The sequence below is a fragment of the Myotis nattereri genome, assembly GCF_964212035.1.
Source record: "Myotis nattereri genome assembly, chromosome: 1".
NCBI classification, from domain to species: Eukaryota; Metazoa; Chordata; class Mammalia; order Chiroptera; family Vespertilionidae; genus Myotis; species Myotis nattereri.
The window spans coordinates 181838515-181857217 of record NC_138075.1 but is presented as its reverse complement, the minus strand read 5'-3'; the positions used below and the strand labels follow the sequence as shown (position 1 = coordinate 181857217).

The window sequence follows — 18703 nt, the reverse complement described above, 5'->3', positions numbered from 1 at the left end:
TCTGACCCAGTGTGCATCATTTAGTCCCATCCTGGGGGCTTGTAAAACTGGTCTTCTTCAACCACAGGTCACTTTCCGAGTCAAGATGGGGAATGCCTTTCTGTGAAAAGTTTCACGAAGCCTTGAATTGCATTGACCAAAACGTAGTCCCTACCAAATCAGGCCTACTCTGTGGGTTTTAAACCGGATGAAATGGTTTTTGTGTTGTGGTGTTTGTTGTTTTTATGAATAGAGAGGGAACAAAAAAATTTCACTAAAATCTAACTTGGCCCTCTCCTGCATTCAGATCCAGGCAGTGCTGGTGAGCTAGGGCAGAGGCAGTAGTCTGGGTTCAAGTCCTGGCCCTGCCACCACTCAATTCCTCAGCCTCTCTGGGCCTCAGTTTCCTCATTTGTAAATATCACTATTAATATTAGCCAACATTAGCATCGGTCAAATTTGCTTTAGTCTCATAAGATAATGTGAAAGCTAAGCATACCTCTGGAATCTCAAACACAGGATTGCTGATTAACAGAGAGTGTTGATTCTCTTGAGGGCAGGGGAACTTACTTTAATCTACCAATAAAAGCATGTATTGTAGAAGTAGAAACAATCCGAATTCAGACATTTTCTAATTGTTTAGTCCTTTGTATACCTACATGGGTGTGTACTCGCACCACCTGGATGTCCCTTTGCTCCTTCTACAGGACAAGTGTGCATGCTGGGGTGCTCTGCATGGTGCCTAGGGTCACCCATGGGTGCTAGCCAGTTTGGAGTCAGCACGTTGGATGAATGTGGCCCACAGGTTAAGGTGGATAATCCTGCAGGCCCGTGTTACTGTGACAACTCTTGTTCCCAGGAAACTAGAAGGGAGAAGTAGCAATAGCACCTTATAAAATGCCAGCAAATGCTTCTCTGTATGGGTGTGGGTGTGGGATTTCTTAAGCTGTGCTACTGAAGGTAATATTTCCATAAATATATTTGTTCTGACTTAGAGATCAAGCTGAGGCATGGCATTTGATTTAAAATATTGGGCTCTACGGCCTGCAGGATTATCAGGGGGAGGATGGGGTTTAAAATAAAAATAAGACTCCTCCCTGCTCTATTATGATTGGTAATACAACTTTAAAAGTAGCAATTCTGTGAAATACCTTTAGGTACCCTATTGGCTCTGTAGATGGTTCGCTGAGTCTGTTTTCTAAACTGGGGACGGGAGGGAAATGAGTGGGGGAGGGTAATATTTGTAAAGCACTGAGTGCTTTGCTCACTTTGCCGCCATTCATTCCCAGAATCATTTCCCTGGAAGGTAAGTCCTGCTGTGTCCACCCACCTCTTATACAGTGAGGCTTAGAGGCTGTGCCCTTGTCTAGATTAGTCAGTACCTCGCTATGGCCAGAATCCAAGCCTTGATCTGTCTGGCCCGAGTACCCATGCATTTCTCTCCCTACACACACCACCTCTCTCTCCTAAAAGTCTTAATCATATCTTCGGGGTCTACCTGGTGTGCTGATCTGGAAGATGCCGCCCAGCCCAGCCCAGGCTTTCTGTGTGTGAATATGTGCGATAAGACTTGGCCAGCAGGAGACAGCCCGTTAGTGCTGCCCGGTGCTTATGGACTCATCCTTGTTCTTGATGCACTTGTCTTTCTGGTCACCGCAAAACTAGAGAGGAGATGGTGCTCTTTTCTGTGTCTTTGACATGGTAAATGGCAGCCTTATCTAATTTTTGGAAGATGGTGGGTAGAAATTCTATGAACTGAAGTTTCTTATGCAATTTTATGACACTGTCCTTGTTTGTGACTTTTGAATAGTCTTCAGGAGACATACGAAGCAAAAAGGAATGAATTTCTGGGAGAACTTCAGAAGAAAGAAGAAGAAATGAGACAGATGTTTGTTATGAGAGTGAAGGAGAAAGAAGCTGAACTTAAAGAGGCAGAGAAAGAGGTAAGCCATCTACCTGTCCTTTTTCAAGGGAGAGAAATAAGCAAGGTATTTTATTAATACTTCACATTTTATGAGACTTCATGCTGTTCTAAGTACCTTCTGCAAACATTTTATCACTTGCATGGCATACTGTCCTAGCAAAAAAAGCGTGTCAGATATTCTCATCCCCATTTTACAGATGACAAAACTGAGTTATAAAGGTTAAGCAATTTATGCAGTCATATACCTAGTAAGTAGCAACGCTGAAACTAAAACTCAATCTTAGGTTTCCAGACCTGGTCCCATTTTCTTTGTACCTCTGTATTTCCTCAGTATACACGTCTTGAAATATGAGATTTGAGATTCTGTGCTTATTATTATTTTCATAGTCTATCAGCCAATTCAGTTAGCTGAACAGTGGATGGCCCTTCGGCACTGATAGGTGATGGTCTCTGTATACCAAGTATGTCAAACTCGAGGCATGCAGCCCGCCAGCCATGAGTTTGACATGCTTTCCACTGTACATCTGCTCACACTTCCCTCTTTGTGGTCATGCACGCTCTACTCCAACATCCCTTGACTTGTCTTATTCCCCATGACCAGGCCAAATTAACTGCTTCCTAGAGGTTCCCATGGATTTCTGCTATAACACTCATCCCAAAGAGAGAGGGAGAGAGAGAGTGGTCACTCATCCTATTGAGAGAGAGAAAGAGACAGAAATATGTTTGCCCCCAGTGATAGAGCATGAGTATCTCGAGCGCAATACATTTACAAATAAAACTGCTTAATTAATTTCCTCACCATCCCCTTTTAATTGATCCTGATAAAGACAACTGAAACTTAGAGCCCTGGCTGGTTTGGCTCAGTGGGTAGAGCGTCAGCCTGCAGACGGGAGGATCCCAGGTTTGATCCCAGGCAAGGGCACATGCCCAGGTTGTGGGCTCGATCCCCAGTAGGGGGTGTGCAGGAGGCAGCCAATCAATGATTCTCTCTCATCATTGATGTTTCTTTCTCTCTCTTCCTCTGAAATCAATAAAAATATATTTTAAGAAAAGACCATTGAAACTTAGAGATTAAGAACTACTCTTGCCACTAGGGTGAGTTTCTTTTTAGGAGCATGGATATGCTTTTTACAATGAAAATGTATTTTATTATCAGAAAACTAGAGGCCTGGTGCACGAAATGCATGCACTGGGGGAGGGGTGTCCGTCATCCAGGCCTGCGGCCTCTCACAGGCCAGGGCCCCTCAGGGGATGCCTGACTGCTGCTTAAGCCGGCAGTTGGACAACCCTCTTGCAGTCCGAGATCCCTTGCTCCTTATTGCCCGCCTGCTCGCTGCTCCTTCGCACTGCCATGGAGGCGGGAGAGGAGCCACTGCCGCTGCGCTCGCCAGCCGTGAGCCTGGCTTGTGGCTGAGCAGTGCTCGCCTGTGGGTCTTTGGGAGCACACCGACCACCAGGGGGCAGCTCCTGCATTGAGCATCTACCCCCTGGTGGTCAGTGCACATTATAGCGACCGGTCATTTTGGTCGTTCTGCCGTAACAGTCACTTAGGCTTTTATTATATACAAGTGTGCAAGGGTCCCCTTTAGCTCCACAGGTCCAAGTGTCAAAGGAGAACAGGGCTCCACAAGGTGCTTTCCTGTCTCCGCATGGCTCTTCCCGGAGCACCGGCCACTGCTGCGCTTCTGCAGTTAGAGCACAGGCAGCAACGTGGCGCAGGCCTCGCTCTGAGCGGGTCCGAGTCCCCTCACACCGGCCCCCTTGCTACTCCCTTCACCAAGCCCGTCCTGTCCTCTCCAGCTCCACGAGAAGTTTGACCTCCTGAAGCGGACACACCAGGAAGAGAAGAAGAAAGTGGAAGACAAGAAGAAGGAGCTGGAGGAGGAGGTGAACAACTTCCAGAAGAAGAAGGCGGCTGCCCAGCTGCTGCAGACCCAGGCCCAGCAGTCTGGGGCCCAGCAAACCAAGAAAGACAAGGATAAGAAAAAGTAAGCAGGTGTCCCCCGGTGCTGGGGCCGCTAACAGTTTATTCCTCTTGCATGTCTCTACTTCTCCCATTTCCAGACTGGAAACTGGTCTATTACCAGGAAGATCCACGCAAGTATTTTCTCTACAGTGCAGGGAAGAAGATACAGGTTTTTAAAGTATTTCTAAGGGGTGCACAGCATTACTTTATGAGGCTTGACCACATGACCCCGCAGTCAGGACTGGGCTCACTTTTGTCTCCAGTCTCGTCTTCTGTACCAACACTAGGACTTTGGGGAAGACGGTTTATTTCTCTCACGACCCTTTGGAGACGGTCCTCGTGACTCCCGATAAAGAGCATCCTAAAGTTACGATTGTCACAGTTATTTTTCTAGTCTGCGTTGTTAGGCTTGATAAGCCGGTCATTGATCCCCAGATGAAAGATTTGGAAGAACTGCTAGTGGCCACTAGTTTTCCTCTAAATTCAACAAGATGGTTAGTTTTCTTGGGGAAATGGGTGTCACAATCCCATCCAGTTAAGCCCACCCGCAACAACCCTCAAGACACGCCTGTACCCACGCACAAAACAACGTTTTTAAACATGGCTGCGGTTTAATGAGCCAAAGGTCAGGGCCTGCTCTCGTGTCGGTCACTGCCCGTGATGCTCCAGTGGCAGCTCCCGAATCCACCGGAGCTTGGGCCTTCCTTGTCATTCTCCGGTGATTTGAAGCTCATGTCAAATCCCTTAAAGACTAGACAGTGCAGTTTAAGGCATTGGCTGCCGGTTTGGCAGGAGGCTCAGGGTCAGTGAGATGCCTGGACAAGCTGTGTGTGGCCGGATGGCCACCCAGGGACGCTGCCCTGCTTGGTGAGGGCAGTGCTCTCAGGGCAGCAGTAGGACAACTCGGAATGTGCTTGGGATTCCTGCTCTCCATCCCGAGACGCTAACGTTCTGGGGGAAAGCTGACATGTAAACCATGAAAATGGTGGCACTTGAGCAGGCAGAGACCCTTTTTTTAAATATAGAAGATAGGATTGAGTCTGCACAGGAATTGAGACCTGCCATAGGGACTGGTCACTGTGTCTTGGTGAAGAGACGCCCCTTGAAGAATCGTGTCACGAAGCCCGTGGTAGAAATCAAGCGCGCTGCTCTGTGACCCACGGAGAGAGTTTTACATTGTGCTCTGCAAACTGGACCAGCTCGCAGGCCGCAGAGAGTGCGTCGGGAGAGCAAAGGGCAGGCATGTTTTCTAAGCAATAGAGAGGCGTCAGTGTGGAGGAGGTGTGGTTCTAACGGGGTTGGTACAGACCCAAGTGATGAAAGGACTCCAAGGGCCGAAAACAGTTCTGCTAGGTGAGTTCTGGCTAGCAATAGCCTCGATCATAATCTAGTTCAGGAAAGCGCTTTGTAGCTACACACACCACAGGGCGTCAGCCCCTGGCGGTGACATTCCCGTGCAGAGCCAGTCCAGCAGCCGCTGCAGTGCAGACAAACGGAAAGCCATTTGACATCAGACCTTTGTGGATCCAAACTCACCCCAGACAGAAATAGGTATAGGGGTGTGTGTGTGTGTGTGTGTGTGTGTGTGTGTGTCTACATCTATAGGCTTGAATGAGACAGAAAAAGCTGGTGACTCACAGCTTAGGAAACCCAAAGTTAAGTCTTTCTTACCCTGAAGCACTAATGTATGTAAAGGTATATATTTTAGAACTAAAAATGTTTATAAAAGACCAGCAATGTTCTAAGGATATTTCACATATACTGGATGTGCCTTTAAGCAATAAAAATTCCAAGAGCTGATCGGTATTGTGCCTCCATTAAAAAAAAAAAATCTATCTAGTAACAGACTTCCCAGCGTAGGGAGGTTTTTCCTGTTGAGCATTTCAGGTTATTTTCTTCCCATCCGTGGACCTCAGCGATGCCTAATGCTCTCAAGTCATGTGAAGTATGTGTGAATTCTACTTTAGCCTAATGTATATATTCTCATTTATTATTCGTGGAATTAGGCTTAATTTGGTGCGCGGGTTTTGTGCCTGCCGATGGCATGTATTTTTCGGTAACTTCTAGGTTCCCACCCTTTTTCACACTTTACCATTTGAGCAGTGAAATCCACTGCCAGTTGGAGTCCTGAAGTGTAAAATTAAAACAAAAACAAAAGAAGCACCACTCCTCTGACTGCCAGCGGAGAGTTTTGGGGAGAGAGGACCACAGAGAGACAGTAGCCGGGGTACCCAGGGCAGCACGGAAGTGAAGGGAAGACACTCTTCCACGTGCGGCCGCGGGCGATGCTGGAGTCACTGAGCAGCCACCAGGAGCTGGCCTTGTTCTAGGGAGAGGACAACAAAGAGATGCTTATTTATTCACCTGCTTTGTTCCCGCCTCAGAGCCTGACTCCGTGTTTCTAATAGTTCTAAATTCTGTTTCTTTCTATTTTAATGACATGCTCCCTTTCTAACGTAGGTAAGGCTTTATCCTTCTCCTTGACCTGTAGTGGCATGAGATCATATAACATTTCCTAAGATTACAGACACAGTAGAACTAACCCTGGCACTGCCATTAGCTGGACCCCACCTCCTGCCATCTCTGGCCACCAAGTCACTTTCCTTGCTGGTGGCTACACCGCACGGGTGGGACTGCCCGACGGTAAGTTGTTCAGTGGACAGTGTTCATCTTTTCTGAGAAGCGTGCACAACTGCCAGCAGCCATTTGCTGGTTACGATACATCCATCCCAAAAGAAAGTTTTAAAATTCATCATTTTAAAACTGTACCTGGCTGGCATCTGATAACTATAGTTTATACAATCATCCACTCACTTTTTATTTATTTTGTATTGATTCTTGCTAAGGAATGAAGTTGCATGATTTGGACTTGCCTACAGTTAGACATGTGGGTCTGGGATTTGGCACTGCCTTGAACCTAAAAGAGGGGAAGGCTCCTGGCATTGCTGTCGCCGTAACCACATAATGGTTTTCCTTTTTCATTTCCTTCCCAAGTGGGTTAATAGCATGTCCTCCATCCACTGTATTGCAAGCCCCAAGTTAATTCTTCAAAGTCATTTGTAGCAGATTTATTCTCTTACTCCAGGAGCTCAGAAATGGAAGCTGCAACTCCTATTTAGTACAGATGTGATACCCAAATCGAACACAATAGATAATGGTTTTGTGTTATTGGATAAAATGAAAATCAAACAGTAAACCCTTCCATGAGGACATGTAGTGGTTTCACAGAGCCACCTGTGAATTCTAAATTACATGCAAATGGAAACTAACCACGTGTTCTTTAATTCAGTATTAAAACGTTGCTTTTGCTTGTCATGTAGAATAGCTTACTCAGATTTTTGGTTTCAATTTCTGTCAATTCCATAATCATTGCATGAGCAGTCACCATCACCGAATGCTGGTGCTGGCGCTCCTAATTTCCCTTTATTTTTTTGTTATTATTTCTAACTTTTTTGTTTTGTTTTTTAACTTGCAGTGCAAGCTTCACATAAAGCCTGGCAAGCCAAGGATGGTCCCGCATTCACCTGCTTTTGCAGTAATATTGTATCGCTGCCATCTGTGTCCTTTTTTTTTTTTTTTTTACCTTTCCCCAGATACCAATAACTCTTAACTCATTTTGCTGAATGTTGTTGGGTGCTGGAAAGCGATAGAACAAGGGAATGACAGCAAAAGCTCTGTGCAGCTGGACGTGGCCTCTGGAAGTAAATGAGTTGCCTTTCATGCCTGTTGTGAGTGGCGGCAGGAAGCATGCCTGCTACTTGTATGTTGCTTTGGACGGAGGGAAGGAGGGTAAATTTCTACACGTTCGTCTGACAGGAAAACTCACCGCCTCAGCAGCTGAACCATAAACCTGAATATCCATGACAACTTACTGTTCTTAATTATTCATGATGGCAAAAGCCCTGAATTCACTCTCTGTCTCTTCTCCACACCCACCCCAAACCCAAGATAGCTTTGCACGTAGGCAGGCCGGTGGGTAAGCTGTATATGACTTTTAAACTTGCATGGATTGCTCATGGTTATAATAACATTATTTGGTATGGGTTGTGGGTCTGTTCAGACAGACTGTCTCTGCTTATGGCTTTAAAAATGTGTCTGAACCCCTAACTCTCAAATTCTGGCCAAGTTGAACTGTAAGCGGATCAAGGCTACACTGATAAAAGTGAACGTAATCATAGTTTCATAATCAGCAATCTCAAAAGTCGGATAAAGCAACATTGCTTAGCAGAAGCTACTAATGGTGATAGAATTAGCAATCTTTCATAAACACCGAAATCTGCTCTCAGTGGGCTGAGAAGAGGACCTAACACCTGATGTCAGGGATTCGGAACCTCCAATAACATTTTTCAATAATCATGAGAAGAAAATTTTCAGAAATCCTTCAAATAAAAAATGTGTTGTAAATTGTGTATCATCTGGAGCACAAATTTGAGGGTGAATTGTCAATTTCAGGTAGAAATGGGAAGGAATATCACACAAACCCACAAGTCAAAGAAAGTAGAAACTCAACTTCACCACCAACCTCCTTGCATAAGGTCCTTTTGCTATTTGGCAATAAAGGGAAGAAAAAATATTACAGGTGGTCTTTCAAATCCAGTTGTCTTGAAGGAATTTCCTCACCTTTCCTTTCCCAATTAGCTCACCTCCCTCTTTATGCCAATCAATGAAGGTTAGGACTAACCCATATGCCATGACATAGGCTACCCCCCACTGTTGTATGGAAATGGGCATATGTAATCTTTTTTCCATACTGTTCCTTTATAAGGCTTATCCTTTCATCTTGATTTTTCCCCCTCCTAATAACAAGATCCTACCAGCTTTCCCTCTAACTCTGTAGTCTCCTGTTCTTACATGAAAGACTGCATTTCTCATGAACTCGATGCTTTAGTATTTCCTTCTGGACTTACTCGTCCTACACAAATAGCATAGAGTGCACTGCACCTCCCCTGACACAAACACACACACCACACACACACACACACACACACACACACACACACACACATTTTTAAGTCTGTAGATGATTCCAGTAAAGATTATTTTTCCCTTCTCTTGGTCCTCAACCATACTCTTAGGGGAAAGGAATGGTCTTCCATGAACTGATTTTGGCTTATTTAGGCCACGTTAAGAAATCGGTTTCATTGAAGCACTAACGAAGCTGGGACAGAAACTGCAAACTAGGAACAGCATTAGTAATATAGGGACAGGTTTCAGGGTAACTGGGCCAAGGTTTCTGTTTTTTTCTTTTTTTTCTTTTTACGATTCTAGTGTGATGCTGGCTGTGGAGCAGCGGCTATCGGATGGCTTGCTGATTCTAACCACGGGCTGAATTTGCTCATTTGCTTGCACCAGACAAAAGCTTGAATCCTTGTGTTGTATGCTTGTTCCAACCGCTGCTTGTGTGAGCATTTTTGTGCTTTGTAACAGAAAATACACTTCCAAATTCTCAAAATGCATCACTTTAAAATCATTTTTAGAGCATCACTAAACCCTCTTTAAAGCGAGCCTAGCCGTGGAAGGCATCCAGTTGACTTTGATTCCAAGATTATTGATTGATTTTTTCCATTAAATTTTCACAGTAAGATAAATCATATGGAGAGTCAGAGAATAAAAAGCCAAAAGAAATATATAGTCTAGAGAAGCTTTTTAAAAATGCGTTGCTTCTGAACTTTCTCCTACCCCTGCTCCCTGGCCCTGTTTGGTTTGTTATTGCTGTCCTTCTTTCTGTATCTGTGCCTTTTTTCACAGTAGTCCTTGGCTCTGCACGGAGTAAATGATACCCTCCAATCTAATTGGATGTGCTTTCGCCTTTGCATGTAAGTACGGTAGTAAGAAACCTTTGAGATTTTTCTGACTTTAAAATTAGAGAAGCATATGGGATAGGTGGATTTTTTTTTTTTTTTCCTTTTTGGAGGGGGAAAGGGAGGTAATGGTTTGAGAAGCTTTTGGTTTAAAAATAAAAGCTAACTATATTTAAAATGGCCAATTTTATATCTTTTTTCATGAGAAACACATAAATTCAATTTTTCTTTGATATCAGTATGGAAGCCAGAAATTACTAGTCCCCCACCACACAGCACTGTGGGTGTCAGCAGATATATTACAGAGGGCCCTCGGTTCTATGTAAATACAGTTAGAATGAGAAACTACCACCTTCCACTGGAGAAAACCAAGAGGAAATATTGCTTACGCTAGGCTGCCTCGATGGCTGTTTAATTTTTTGTGATCTTGCTTGAATGGCCTGGCCCTCATGCTAACTGCGGCAGTGATCCCCTCTTTTGTTTAAGCCAGGCGGCCCCAGCTGGCCCCTCCCCACACCTCCTGTTCAATCATAATGGCCAACCTTGTGCCTCTCCTGGACTTTAGATACCATAGTAGCTGTGCATGCAGTAGGATGTGGTGGGAAAACATGTATGAGAATTTATTGGGAGGTCAGACTGTGTTTTCCAGCTTAGGCTCTTTATTAATTGGTCAGGATTCTGTCCAGAAAGGGCACCTCCAACGGGGACAGTTAACGGAAAGCTGGGCACAGGCTACTTATCTTCCTCCTCTGCTTTGTAATCTCACCAGCAATAAAAATATTCTTCACGTCTGTGCACCTCCAACAAACAGACTTGGTTCCCTCGCTTCCCTGACATATCCATGTGTTTCACATATAGTCTGATCGGGCTTTTCAGCTGTTATCACCCTTGTCCTACTGTCTCTGTGTGGTCCGACCAAAGCTGTCCATTCAGACCATCTCCTGTTTCATTTGCAAGTGTTTGACACTGTCAAGTCTCAGCTTTCAAAAGTCTTGGTTCCATTAACAGAATATGTATGTATGACTCCTGAGTGGAAATTATGACCTACAAAGTCTAGATTGTATGTAGGTATGAAGGGAATTTTTTTAATAAATTGGAAATTAAGCTGTGAACAGCATTAGAACTTTGTCTATTTCTTAATTTTAAAATATGCTGATATGCCTTAAACTGTAGTTGTAGATCATTGTCATTTTGCTATTTGAAAATAACCAATGTGTTTCTAAAACTGTTGTGTAATCTACTTTCAGTGTTAATGCAAAATTGTCATATATGTAAGCTGCATGTTTGCCTTGTCTTTTTTAAAAAAAACTAAAATAATTGTATCGATGTGAAGCATATCATTTTTTCAAGTATGAAGGTAATCACTTAGCAAACATGCCCAGTAATGTGGTGTCTGTTACGGCAGGAGAGTGGCCAGGTAACCTATGCATATGTCACTAGTGCCAACACACAGCGTGGGGGGAAATATATTTCTACCCAAACATCGCGTGCCCTTTTGTGAGTTCTTTTAGTCCCTGTTTGATATGCATGTGCACCCATGCTGACTACACGGGAAAAAAAGAACAGGGAAGAGGCCCCGGCTTCCCTGCCTCGCCTGGTGGGCAGCACCCATTTCGCCAAGATACCATCTGGTGTCCTGTGCTTCACAGGCCGCCTCTACCACTTTCTCCCCCATTCCCAGGCCCTTCCGTCCTGGCCAGTGTCCCCTGGTGCCCACTGCCCAGGCCCAGCGGAGGCACCTCTTCGTGCCTGGCCTTTGCTGCCGGCGCTGCTGCGCTCACACCTGTGCTCGGGGACGCGGTCCCTGTAACTGACACTGCTGTCCTCTCCCAGTTCGTTAGAGAGACACTCTTATTTTTAAGCCTTTATGAACCACATTTGAATCTGAACTTTCTTTTTTCTCTTCTGTAGCTTCTTCTTTATGTAACCATCCTGTTGACAAGCCCTACTCTCTCCTAATGGACATAGAGCATTAGAAGAGCAGGAGCTGTCTGTTCACACGTGTTGGGGAAGAGTTACCTCATCTCCACCATCGCCTCCTTTTAAAGTCCGGGTTGAATATTTCACTGTTGTTTGTATTTGTCAATTTCTGTTTACAAGCCACTACCCATAGTGGTTACTGAAGTGACTTATCACTACCAAAAAGTTATACTACTTACAAGGAAATCGAGTGAAACAGAACTTGGGCCGAGACCCAGGGTGGCCCTGTGTTGGGACTCTCTTGCTTAACAGTCAGGTTCTTGACGTTGCTGTCCAGGAATTCACAGACTGAAGACAGCATGTGCCCTGACCTGAGGCGGCCCCCCCTGCAGGGTTCACAAACTTGACCTCATGTTAACGCCATACCTCTGCCCCATGAATGACATTCTGAACAACCCCATTAGGACCTGCTCAATCATAAATCAGGCCATGAGATCTGGGCAACGTTTTTCTTCCCTTTGTTAATTTTATGGGTTGTTTTGGAGTTTGGGTGGGTTTTTTCCTTAAATATTTGGTATTGCATGGACAGAGATGGCTGCATCTTTTTTTAGTTGGTGTGTTCTACTGATACAATGTTTTTATTTTTCAGCTGACCATCTGCCTCTTGAGAGAGAGAAGTGGGCATCCTTCCTTTAAATTCACGAACTTCTGTTGTTTTATTTGACTCTTTTTCTGTTACCTGCATCCCTTATTGTTTTGGGTTTGGGATTCTGTTTTGGAAAAAAAAAAAAAAAAAAGCCAGTTCTGCTTTATGTATTGGTTATTCAAACTTAGGTCTGGTATCAAAATTAAGCTAGTTTTAAGCTCAAGGAGAAATTTAAATGAAGTCACAGAATTCTCTTAAAATGGTCTCATCTCAGACACACATACACAAAAAACCTTTTGCTGTCAGAGGTTTTGACCTACATGTTTCAAATGTGCCAGTCCTGGGTAGATGCTTTCCTGCCTCTGGGACTCAGTTTATATTTAAAGGGACCTGACAATAGCGTCCTGGTCCATCCCTGCCTTTGTATTTATGTGAAGCTCTGCTTTACCTTCTGTCCAGAGTTATGTCTTGGGCCCTGGGGAGTGAACCCTGAAAAAGCACCCAGCCCGTCCCGGACAACAGCCTCGTTCGCAGTGGTTCTGATCCGGTCTTCTCAAAGTTACCCAGTAACCTCACTACTCGTCTGTAGTTTTTGCTTGTTTCCATCATTTTTCAGCCCCACAGTAGGCAGATCACAAAAACGTTGTTGGTGGCACGAGTTGCGTGCGAAGATCCTTTGGAATGTCCCCTCTACTTAAGGATGGTGACACAGGCTTCTGTTGGAGGGTGAGATGAAGGAACAGCCCCTGCCTCTCGAATCATTGAATTCTTGGAAAGAAGTTTAGAGCAATTAGATGGGCATGTTTTTTTTTACTTAGACACTTATTAAATGCAATAGTCAGATTCATCTGAGTCACTAAATGATCAAATTTTGAGTAAAGAACCATCCCTTCAAGTATAACCTGTAAGGATAGGAATCTGCTAGTGACCAGGAGCTGGAGGGGGAGGATGGGTGGTACTCATTTAATGCTAGAACATGACAAATTAACATACCAATTATATGGTAAACTATTGCCTGTGAAACCACTGTAGTCACTAAGTACAAAACTTTAAATTTTTAAACTTATTTTTAATATTTTAATATCTTTACCCTAGCACTCATTTTTTTTTTAATATATTTTATTGATTTTTTACAGAGAGGAAGGGAGAGGGATAGAGAGTTAGAAACATCGATGAGAGAGAAACATCGATCAGCTGCCTCCTGCACATCTCCCACTGGGGATGTGCCTGCAACCCAGGTACATGCCCCTGACCGGAATCGAACCCGGGACCTTTCAGTCCGCAGGCCAACGCTCTATCCACTGAGCCAAACCGGTTTCGGCCCTAGCACTCATTTTAAAAACAAATTCTGCATTCGGTTGTAGACATTTATTTTTTTATTTTATTTTTTTTAATATATATTTTATTGATTTTTTTTACAGAGAGGAAGGGAGAGGGATAGAGAGTTAGAAACATCGATGAGAGAGAAACATTGATCAGCTGCCTCCTGCACATCTCCTACTGGGGATGTGCCCGCAAACCAGGTACATACCCCTTGACCGGAATCGAACCTGGGACCTTTCAGTCCACAGGCCGACGCTCTATCCACTGAGCCAAACCGGTTTCGGCTGTATTCATTTATTGACTAATATTTAAAAATCAAATTAGGCAGGATATTTTAAGTAGAGAGATATGTAGTCTATTGCTGCTATTCCTTTTTTTCCTTTTTAGACCTCCGATTAAAGGGAGTGTAATAGTAATCATCTTAATGAGAGGGATTAGGGAACAAGCTATTATAAGTAGACTAGAGACCCGGTGCATGAATTTGTGCACGGGTGGGGTCCCTAGGGATGGCCTGCAGAGATGGGCCCCAGCTCACACCCACAGCCTCGCAGCCCCGCCTGGCACCCCACCTTGGCCTGATGCCACCCCCTCACCTGCCCCATCATCCCACCTGCGGCGCGATCCCCTGCCTGGCTCCCTCAGCGCCCCTTGCCACTGCTGCTAGTCACTGTCTGTGGAGCAATCGGTGGGGTGATCAGGCCCTCACTCACACCCGCCTTGACCTGGTGCCACCCGCTTATCTGCTCCACCATCCTACGGTGGTCCCGCTCTCATCGGGGCCCATCGGGGCTGGCAGTGCCTCCACTGCTGTCTGCTGCTAACGCTGTGTCACCTGCCATGCTCTGCGCAGCCCCTTGGTCATCAGCACACATCATAGCCAGTGGTCGAATGACTGCCCGAGGGGGTAATTTGCATATTAGGCTTTTATTCTATAGGCTTGGCCTCTGCTCAGTTATGGAGGAAAAGCTGATCACGGACACACACCACTGGTTTAATGCACTGCCATCTCTCCATTTAGCTGGCATTTTACTTCAATGGAGTTCCTTTTCTCAAGTGTTGATAACACTGGTAGGTTCTCAAGTTCTGGCTATGAAACCATCGCAGAGCTAATTATCAGTAATAAAAATTCACTTATTCCATGGTAGACTGAAAAAGCAAGAATTGATCCCCAAAACCTATTTGCATTGGTAACAAGCTATTTCCCATTCAATCTTTAAAAATATTACTTGGTTTCAGATACAGGCTGTGCTTTATTGCTCCAGGTGTGGCCTGGATGGTCTGCCAGATACTGCCACAGCATTAGTCGAGGTTGATTTCCTGAATCAGTATGTGCTGAAGTGGGGCAGATAAAATTAGGTCATCTTTCTAATATGGTTGGCCAAACTTTTTCCCATCAACTATACCTTCAAATGAAACTTCCTTCTTAGTTTAGTTTTTTGGTTTTATTTTTGCCTATCGTTGGCCCAGCTTATGGGTAAAAAGTTCCAATATCTGAAAAACTAAGGACATAATTTTCACTATTCAAATGACGTTTCTACACAAAACCTTTTGCTTAGCAGATGACTTACCTTTCCACCCTGGAGATAGGCATTGATGGCATGCAGCTCACTTTGAATACCCTTGTACTTGAATTCTGAAGGCTATGGTGTTTAGTCCTTGTGATTGACCCATTGGGCTTTCAGAACAATCTCTAGCAGGCAACTGGCACCCACAAGGCTGGTGAGGGGCGAGGATATGTTTATTGTGAGTCTAGGTATCCACTCACCTCTCTCTCCAACATTACTATTCTGACAAGTAGCTATATACAAGTGAGATCTTTTGGTTGTCAGTGGGACATTTAGGTGAGATACACATGACTCACATCTGGCTCATACTCAGCGCTGTGAGTTGAATGACATTTTCAGTTCGCTGTGGAAACTTTTCAAAATTATGGCATCTTGATAGATCAGAGGAGGCAGAGGCTATTACATAACAAGGTTGGTCCCTGTCCCACAAGACAAGTGTGTATGGCGGGGAGGGTACAGAAAAACATTCTATACAGAGCTTGGCTCAAACACATTCTCTGTCCAATACTTTTAGACCTCTCCTTGCCCTATTCCCATCCATCCACCCACCTTCCCCACACCCTCACTCTTTGCAAATACTTTTTTATTCTATATTCAGCATTAGGCCTACATCAGGTGCTGGAGCTATAGTCAGGAACCATGAATTGCACTCTTCCCGTACACCTTATAAGCAAACTTCTCGAGTAAAAAGGTAAGCCTTCTATGCTAAATTGCTGGATAGATCATATTCTGAAAAGCAAAAGCATACCACCACCAATTGCTTTTCAGTAGTTGCTTGTTTAAGGTTGCCTTTTATTTTGCAGTGTCCTCTTGCCCAAATGAGCTGTTTCTGAGGAGAAGCCAGTTCACTAGGCCTATGCTATTCTTTGTCCCTCTGTTATGTAACAGAGGTCAACAATTCTGGCATACTGTAACGTGAATTTGTAACTGCAATTGATGTTGAATATTGCCTTGCAACAAGAGATGAGTATTCAACTACTCATTCCCATACAGTAAACCAAACAACTCAATTTCTCCCAGAAATTTAAGATGTTTCATTTTCCTAGAAGCACCATCTAGTGGCCAAAGCTCAAGACAATAACAGGTGTAGGAGACACTGTATTAACAGTTTAAAGCAGGGGTGGGCAAACTTTTTGACTCGAGGGCCACAATGGGTTCTTAAACGGGACGGGAGGGCCGGAACAAAAGCATGGATGGAGTGTTTGTGTGAACTAATATAAATTCAAAGTAAACATCATTACATAAAAGGGTACGGTCTTTTTTTTTTTTTTTTTTAGTTTTATTTCATTTCAAGCGGGCCATAGTTTGCCCACGACTGGTTTAAAGGCTAATTTCAAGAATTCTGGAGGCTTCAGAAGTAATTATATTAGAAAAAAATTAATGGTATCAAATATAAAGGCTAAACATTTGAGATGAGTTGGACTTTGAAACCTGTTAAAAAGTCTTAGCTATACGGCATTGGACAATCATCCAACCCTCAACTTGATAATGTGCACAAGGCATACTATCTCCCAGGATGGTGGTGGGAACATTTGGCACAGTATCTACCCTTTCCAGTTGAAAATGTACAAACTGCTTTAAGGATGAAGATAACGAGCTCCCACCATGTTGGCCAAGCATTGGTGACTGAATCACATTTTTAGTGAAAGGCCACTGTGCTGCTTTCTGGTTTCAGGAGCTCTAGACTGAGTAAATGAGGCAGCTTGAAAATCCAGGTATGCAGAGTGCAGAGGACACGCACACATGTTGGTTTAACAGCACAGGAGAAAAGAAAAAATACTTCTTGGGGTGGGGGGCAGAAAGCAATGTCTAAGTTCCCTCAATGGTGGGAATGCAGGCTTAGATGCTCATAGCAGCTTGACTGAAGAGCTATGCTCTAGTTCCTTCAGAGCCAGAGGCATAGTTTCAAGAACATTTCTGACAAATCAGTTGTATCTGACATTTGGGGCACCGCCCCTTCCCAAACCTCCCCTCCCCTTCCACACTAATATTAGACATCACCTGTAGATAAAACATTTAGTTCTCCACGGATAACCAACTTCATACCAATCTTGCAAAAAGAATGAAGTACATATTTAGCTTCTCCTAGTTTGATCTTCGAGGTACAGCATGCACTTTTCACTTTTTCAATTGAATGATTTATGCCCATCCAGTTTATTCCCTTACCTTTGCGCAGGCTTCAAGGAAATGACAGGTTTTCTAACCACCAGGAGGCACCTGATAACTATGAACCATAAAGGTAGTTTTCAAATCTTGGAAGAGAATAGTTTATGATGTGATGCCAAGATTTAAGTCAAGTAACCTGGGATAGGCTAATGAGAATAGTTTCAGGTAAAAAGGATCTAATTTAATAGAAATGTTAATGGAAGTTCCACATTGTTCAAGAATACTGTGCTTTTTTGTCCCAATCCATGAGTTCAAACCCAAAGTTCTCCAAGAGTCCAGGTTTATGGGAGAGTGCTCAGAAAGGTCTGGTCTCCAAAGTACTATCATTTAATTGACTATGGATTAAATAAGCTTTGAGGCGTAACAGCTAACCATCCCTATTTAGTTACCCATGAAAGCAATACTATATTCCAAATGAATTTATCAGCAATTTTTTAGTAAGATTAGAAAACTTCAAAATCAAGTAATTAAAATCTTCTTGTCACTAACTTCTGTTCAAAGTAGCTATTGAACTACAAATGAAATATTCTGACCCTAGACACTATGTTAGCACTAGCTTTTTACATAAGAAGAAGGTTACTCATCTGTTAAGTAGAGGTGGGGGGAATTTAAGTGCCACTTACTTTACAGGAATGGTGAACATGTACTTGTACACTTCTTCAAGCTCCCACAATTAAGAAACACAACAAGAGATTAGGAAAAATGGGATATTTTAATGTGTATCTGCCAGTCTCTTGCTATTTTCACCCAAACAGTTCATTCTTTTATCTTCCTTCCTCCCTTTACTTACACATAAGTAAGTTTTCACTTTGACTGAATTGTAAAGTCATAAGCAGGTAGGGAGCCAACCCTATCCTAAGAATTTGAAGAAAGTCAAATGCTGACCCGAGAATAATCGTCCTCTGCTAAACTGGAACAAAATCAATAGGTTAAAATGCCATATTATCTAGATGTGGATCTGTGCCTGCTCTCGAAAACAGTTCCATTAAGATGAGAATTTAATGTTTGGAAGGTCCACAGTCCACCAGTGAGAAAATAACATAAAAGAAAAATTATGTGTCAAAACCCTACATCCTGCCCAGTGGTATGGTTCGGTGGCTGAGCATCAACCTATGAACCAGGAGGTCACAGTTCGATTCTGGTCAGGGCACATGCCTGGGTTGCAGGCTCGGTCCCCAGTGGGTGGTGTGCAGGAGGCAGCCAATCAATGATTCTCATCATTGATGTTTCTCTCTCTTCCTCTCTGAAATATATATATCCTGCATCCTTCATATTTAAATCCCTTCCTTCATGTATTATTTTCTGTAAAGCACATTCTTAGGACTTTTATCATTTTCCAGTTTAAACAGCAGTGCCTAAGCAATCAAGAACTTGCACTTCTTCACAAGAAGAAAAAAAAAGATTACAACAAGG

The 18703-nt window shown here is 43.7% G+C and overlaps 1 protein-coding gene across 4 annotated transcripts in view; it reads left to right on the top strand.

Moving 5' to 3' along the window:
• The window catches only part of SEPTIN11 (septin 11), a 92742-nt gene extending 76702 nt beyond the window's left edge, over positions 1-16040 (top strand). Inside the window, exons 8-11 of one of the 4 annotated variants that reach the window (XM_081100916.1) lie at positions 1790-1922; positions 3704-3891; positions 9618-9685; positions 11582-13063. In XM_081100916.1, coding sequence (XP_080957042.1) covers positions 1790-1922; positions 3704-3891; positions 9618-9642 — 346 coding nt within the window. In that variant the 3' untranslated portion in view covers positions 9643-9685; positions 11582-13063. Of the gene's footprint in view, positions 1-1789; positions 1923-3703; positions 3892-9617; positions 9686-11581 lie in introns of all 4 variants that reach the window. The other 3 variants (XM_081100917.1, XM_081100918.1, XM_081100919.1) reach the window with 3 other exon arrangements.
• Positions 16041-18703: the final 2663 nt, after the last annotated feature.